Raw genomic sequence first — 7,038 nt, forward strand, 5'->3', positions numbered from 1 at the left:
GAATTGAGGCAGTTCTGAAGGCAAAAGGGGGTCCAACCCGTTACTAGCATTGGGTACCTAATAAAGTGGCCGGTGAGTTTATATATATATATATGAGTTTAAATTAAAATTTTCTGAAATACATAGCCTAGGATTAGGGCTGCACAAATTTTAACCAAATTTTAATCACGATTTGGGCTTCCCACGATCACATTTGCGTGATCGAGCGATATTTTAAATACGTCATTCCGTTAGCCAATCTACCACTCCGTAAACCACTGTCTGATCATGAGCCAATCAGATTTGTTCCCTGCACCGCGCAGCTTAGGTTATAAATATAGACAATCACAGAGGATAGAGTAACGTGAGAAAAATTCAACAGATAGCAGTCGTTCATACGTCGGTCACAAGGTTTACCAGTTTTACCACAAAGAGACACAGCGCTGTTTCACACTGCTGAGATTTGTCTACAGTTTTAATTGTTATTAACACAGCTGTATATTGTTAAGCCTGAGAGGTAAACCTGTAGCTGTACAAGTGTTTCTGCTGGTAACTCTGCTATCTCGGCCGCCACAGTGAAAAACACAGAAGAAGTTATTGAATGCAGCTAACTTCAGTTCGTAGAGTAACAGGGTGTGAGACGGAGCCTGCTGGACCTGGGCGATAGATGTGACCCATGGCCAGAATATCATAGTTCATAAAAATGCAGCGCAGTGACAATTCAGACATTTTATACACGCGTGTAACCCACCATTTGACCCTTGCTTGTACTGTTGTTCTCTCTTGTACTGTACTGTTCCTTTATTACACTAATATCACTCTAATTGTTCTCCTCCAATTGTTGTCTGTTGTCATCAGGTATCCAGACCATGATGCCCAGCCAGCCACCAAGCTATCAGGGCATGATAGGTGTGCAGCAGCCCCAAAACCCTGGTCTGCTCAATTCCCAGAGGGCAGGCATGGGAGGACAAATGCAGAGCATTATGGTTCAGTACCCACAGATGCCATCATATCAGGTATGGACAGTTTTTAAGTCAGCTGTAGGACAAAATGAAGGAAGGACACGTATAGAAAAGTTTTTAGTTGTTGGCAAGAAAATGAGCCTTGCATGGTGAGCTGAAATCTTTAGCCCCACCCATATCAATGTACTCATCTTAATAGGTTAAACGGCTCCATCTGCTGAACACTTAAAAGAGTGTATGTTAAAGAGGCCAAGTTAAATGACCCCAAGAAATCTTGATTACAATTGATGTGAAAGAAGAATAAAAAAAGAATACAATATCAATAATCATGTACATCCTTACACCAAAGTCATATAATTGCAGCAAGCTCAAAATAAGCACAGTAGGCTTGAGTTGACTATTTGTGAACTCTGACGCAGGTCCGTTCCAGTGAGCAGATGTAAGTACAAGGGCCAACATTTACTTTTGCTTGTGACTTGGTTTAAAAAAAAAAAAATAATAATAATAATAACAAAATTAAAACTACTACAACACTACTAATGTTGGTCTGTAGTATTTAAACAGTAGTCATATAACAAACGCCTTAGCAACTTTACCGGATACTATTCCAAATGTTCATGGACAGATCAAGTTAAAAATGGACAGACAAATACAGTCTTTATTAAAATAAGAAACAAGTGTTTGACCAAATTAAGTGTACAAATTACGTCGTAACAGGACTTGAGTTAATCCCCCTCTGTAAGTCTGGTCTTCGTTTCTTCAAATGTTTTTAGCTTTGACAGCAGTCAGAAGAACCACAGAGTACTTTTTTCTAAATGGTATCTTTTCTCTTGGACCAATTACACTTTTCCAGGTACCAGTGGGAAATGAAAATCAGCAGGTGGTGCAGCAGCAGTACCAGCAACAGGTGATGGTGCCAGTCAGTCAGTCTGTTCAAGGACCCATGCCTGTCTACTACAGTGTTATCACTCCCACACAGCAGAATAGCACAAGGTATGTTTGAATACATAATATTCATACAAATGAGTAGGCAATAGTATTAAAAAATGTCAATGGGGTATACATGAAGTTTGGGCAAAGCAAGGTTTTGTGAGCGCATTTCCTCGTATCGGTGAAGTTGTTTTCACTTAGCTTTAGTTGTAATTGTCATTGACATGAGAAAGTTGTAATTATTTTTATATATAAAAATATATATATATATATATATATATATATATATATATATATATATATATATATAGTTGTGTGTGTGTGTTAGAATTACCTTTCCCAGTGCATTTATTTGCCCCTTCTTTGTGCGTGTCTAATCCTGCAGTCCATCAGTAGGCTACCTGCAGCCCCCCACCTCTGAGCAGTATCAAATCACACAGTCGCCGTCTCCTTGCAACCCTCAACAGTTGCAGCAGCAATATCCAGGTGAGACTTAGTGTCAGCAGGTTTAAACATTTTGTGACCACTGGATGAACATGATTTTAGTTTTTTTAAGATTTCATTGTTGCAATTCAATTGATCTAATTTGTGAGCATTATAAATTCAGTGATATGAAACTTTCAACTGTTCTTCAAAGTAAGGGTTCCCAAACTGATTCACCTCAAGACCCCAAAAAACAAACAAGTTCTGTCACCCTTATTTTACAAAAATACATCATGTATTCTGAATCAACTACTGATAAAGAACACAACAAACCATAATTTAAAATGCATATGAAATGTATTGCATTGCACACCTCCACAAAAAACACATTGAGGTTTCTCCTCTGCATTTCAAATGGCTTTAAAAACTTGTGCTTGTATTTGCGTTTTGACATGCACGCAATGAGGTGAGGGAGTTGCAGAAGTCACATTCACCATTACGTGAACTTGTTTTCAGGTCAAGGGTTGCAATGAGAGGGAGAAATGGGGGCGGGGGATAAACAGCCCAAAGCACAGATCGACATAGCAAAAAAATATTGTACTTCTTTTATTTTATTTAGGAAAATTAATTCATAAGCATTAAAGCATTGTTATGCATTGTACTCTGCCGATTAGCAACCCAATGAAGAAGGACTCTCGTTTTGGGTCCCAACCCTAACTTTGGGTAAGACTTCTTTTAAAAAAAATCAGGTGAAAGGTATTCAGGGTAAAGTTTAGAAAGGTACACACGATTCACACGTTGAACTTGTAGATCAATGTCCTTAAATAGAACATGTTTGAAGAAATCGCGGAAAACTTGCATGTCTGCTCCCACTTGGCCTTAGGTAAATGTTGATTGTAATGATGGTCACTTTATCCTTTCAACCTCTGCTCTTGTTTGTGCCATTTACTACTATTTAATTAGTCGGTTTCTCAGACCCATTTATATTAGTAATTTGCTTTAAAAGTTATACAACTCTCCAGCACTTAGTCAACCAAATAAATTCACCCAGCAATAGAGACCGGTCAGTGTTTTTTTAGGTCCTTAATCACTAATAAATGTCGTATATGAGCTGTTTATCTACGTGTGTGCCTGTCTTTCTGTATGTTCTCTCAGGAGTACCACCTCCTGGACCTGGGGTGATGGTCATGCAGCTCAGCGTCCCCAATGGACCACAGCCTTCCCAGAACCCTCCTCTGGTCCAGTGGAACCCATGCAAGTACTACAGCATAGAGCAGAGGCCCAGCAAGCCAGGAGAGCTCTACAAACCGGACAACACTCCACAGGTACACACAAATACGCATGACTCTAGACTGGTACTCAGAAATTCAGTCATTCAGCCACATTTATTCATTCATTTGCAGCCCCCTAGTGGTCAAAAGGTAGAACGGGAATGACAGAACTCATGTCACAGTATTTAATATTCTTAATATTTCTTCTTCTTTTTCTCTCTTTTTTTCCAGGCCAGTAACCAGCTGACGAGTCCCCTGGCCTCCCCAACTCAGTCTCCCACCCCGTCTCCCTCTGGCAGCGTCAGCAGCGTCTGTCCAGGCTTGGGACCACTACCACTCATTTCCCAGTTTCCCCGGCCAGGAGGACCAGCTCAAGGTAAATTAACAAAAAGAGTGAAGGTTCAGATGCATACACATATATCTTGTGCAAAGATCCAGCAGTACAAAAAGTACAATAAACATGTTTACACATAGTCATGACCATTAGAAATGATGGCCCAAACTACAAAAATTGGTACCAGGTTGTTGTGATTTGGTAATGATTTCTTATTAAGTTCACAGGCAAATACACATAAACTACTTTTACAGCTATTAACAGCTGTCTTCTTGAACTCTTGTTTAGACCTTTGCCACAATGACCTTCTAAACTTTGTCAGGTGGCTTTTGGCCATAAGCCAATAGCCTCAAAAAGTTCACACAACTGGCACTGTGCCACCAGGTCAAACCTTCTGTACCCACACATCGCGTTACGTTGACCCTGTCCCCAATATTTACACACAGAGCCATACTACCTTTACTGATATGACTTTACTGAGACCCACTGTTTGGAATGCGTGATTGCACACTAAACCGGTCTTGCATCAGTCTACGATCCATGAAATATCACCATGACATGGGTCTTATTGGACTGTCTATAAAACACAAAAATGAAAGAATACTGTAGTAGTGAGCTACATTAGCTTAGCCCCATTTCTAATCACTTGTTAGAAAGTGTTGAATAATTATCTTGAATGCAAAATCTTTTCCATTTCCATGAATCTTCAATAAATCCATCATTCATCTCCTTTTTGACTGCTCTACGTAAGTCTAATCATTGTCATATCATTGTTCTTCTGTTGTCCTCTAGGCCAGGTCTCTCTTGAAAAAAGATACTGTGTTGATAAGGTTCACCTGACCTCTACTGGGGCATAATTTGTCATTTTTATGTTGTGAAGGTGACGGGCGCTACTCTTTGTTGGGACAACCTCTCCAGTACAGCCTGTGTCCTCCCCTGATGCATGGCCAGTCCTACAGCTCCCATCAGGTCAGTACTGGCAGGCCTTTGGTCTAACACATCTCAGCCTTTCTTCATGCTAGCATAAGGCTGTGATATTGACTGGTCTTTGTTTCCGGCTTAAATAGCGTTCATGAATTCCACCCTCAAAATGTAATTAAGTATAGTGAAATACATCACAAGGCACAGAGAAAAATGTAAAATTCCATATAACCTGTGATTTAATGCTTTTACATTATTGGTTCAAATTGTACCCGTGCTGGTTGGTCATGAAGTGGTCATTTTTAAAGAGGATGTATTTTAATGTATTTTAAAGAACACAAGAAAATATATTGTTCCATTGTTTGTTTCAACTATCACGAGTACTTCCACACAGAACGAGACTATTACGCTGCGATAAAGCAACGGATTTTCCCCCCTGAAATGAGGTTGATTTTTTCTGAGCTTTCGCAACGTGAATAAAGCCATCAACCAATCACGTTGTGTACTTCTGAGGATCATCATAAAACAACACGTAGGCTGTGGCCAAACCACAGCCTTTACAGACAGCACGCTTTATTACTCCTTTCAACTATCGCAAACCCAGCGTTTTACCAGATTCCTCTCGTATCCTCTCTCTGTGTCGGGAGTTTTTTCAACTGACTACGGCGGCTCATTTGTTTTGTTGTGATGCTGAGAAGCAATACACGGGAACTTTCTTTCTAGAGCATTTATTAAGAGACAAACGGAAACGTACACTGTACATATAATACCATTTCAAAAGTTAATTGCTGATGAATGCTCTGCTCTTATAGCCAACAACTGTCGGCTCTGCGTGCATTCCCTCTTTCATGTAGCCAAAACATTAGGCTATTGTAAATGGGCTATATTTCTATAGAGCTTTTCTGGTCTTAACAACTACTCAAAGCGCTTTTACATAGGAACCAGTCACCATTCACACACATTAATACACTGGCCGAGGCTGCCGTACAAGGTGCCACCTGCCCATTAGATAACACTCAAACACATTAACTCGGGGTTCAGTGTCTTGCCCAAGGACACTTCAACATGGGACTGGAGGGCCAGGGATTGAACCCCTAACCTTACAATTGGCCAGCAACTGCCCTGCCACTGAGCCACAGCCGCCCTGCCACTGAGCCACAGCCGCCCTTCCTGAAAGGAGCTTCCCCGGTCTTGTAACACAAGGAGAGCCTGCCAGAGCTTCTTGTATTAGGTCCGAAAGTCCGAACCATCGAAAAAACGCTTTCACACTATAAACGAACCAGACCATTGTTCAGTTTCATCCGGACTGAGACCACCTCTTTTGATCAGGCCAAAATTTGGTGGGTAGGTGTGAAAATGCCCTGAGTATTTTGCTAAAAGGAAACTTAATAAATAGCGTACAGTAGCTTAGTGATCCCTTTTACTGCTTTGGGGGGAGACAGGGCTGGAGTCCCTGGAGTTACCCCCTGTCATTCCACTCATCAGCCATAGAAACGAGACAGGATACCTCACTTGATATCTACACCGCTTAATGTTAACTCTCTTCTGCTCCAGCTGCTCTCTCGTCCGCTCACTGCATCTTCCTTCACTTTCTCTGAAGTAGTTTTGTGAATAGTTTTTGATGGAAAATATTTTTGCGCTGCTTATTTGTCACTCCCCCTTGTGTAACGGCCTTAAAATGTATTACTGACCAACTAGTCAACACACAGTATCTTTGTTCGGTGAATGAAGATATATCAATTCTTTTTAAGTTAGGGAACAGTCACAACTTTCTTAAGTCACAGTCGTATAATGTTGGCTGTTTGGAAATTGTTTAAAATCTTTCTTTGAAGAATGTTGTGTAACCAAGAAGTACTGAAGTTCCATCCATTTTAAATGGAAGCCATAGCACACTGGGACCTGGCCATCATTTTTTGTGCCCACTAATGTATGTTGCAACTGTTTGGTTTTCCAGTTACAAAAGACTAAGTCGAAGGCTCCCACTGATTGCTTCTAACCCCATCTAGTGTCTTACTGTCGAACTGCATTGTAATAATGACCGTCATATCATGTGTGTTGTTGTGCTTTCAGAACCAAGGAGTAATGAAACACGGGGCACGAGGCAAAAAACAAACACTCAAATCAGCATCAACAGATCTCGGCACCACTGATGTTGGTAAGTTAGAGAGCATCATCACAGACCAGCATATCTACCGTTGTTATCATTACATTTTTCTGC

The 7,038-nt window shown here is 40.6% G+C and overlaps 1 protein-coding gene across 19 annotated transcripts in view; it reads left to right on the forward strand.

Annotated features, from left to right (window-relative positions):
• The window catches only part of LOC117943090 (R3H domain-containing protein 2), a 60,748-nt gene that overhangs the window by 51,495 nt on the left and 2,215 nt on the right, over positions 1 to 7,038 (forward strand). For all 19 annotated transcript variants that reach the window (XM_034868991.1, XM_034869001.1, XM_034868997.1 and 16 more), the window contains 7 exons: positions 838 to 995; positions 1,795 to 1,934; positions 2,257 to 2,357; positions 3,450 to 3,619; positions 3,797 to 3,941; positions 4,780 to 4,868; positions 6,891 to 6,975. In XM_034868991.1, coding sequence (XP_034724882.1) covers positions 838 to 995; positions 1,795 to 1,934; positions 2,257 to 2,357; positions 3,450 to 3,619; positions 3,797 to 3,941; positions 4,780 to 4,868; positions 6,891 to 6,975 — 888 coding nt within the window. The remainder of the gene's footprint in view (positions 1 to 837; positions 996 to 1,794; positions 1,935 to 2,256; positions 2,358 to 3,449; positions 3,620 to 3,796; positions 3,942 to 4,779; positions 4,869 to 6,890; positions 6,976 to 7,038) is intronic.

The sequence above is a fragment of the Etheostoma cragini genome, chromosome 4 (genome assembly GCF_013103735.1).
Source record: "Etheostoma cragini isolate CJK2018 chromosome 4, CSU_Ecrag_1.0, whole genome shotgun sequence".
Lineage (NCBI taxonomy): Eukaryota > Metazoa > Chordata > Actinopteri > Perciformes > Percidae > Etheostoma > Etheostoma cragini.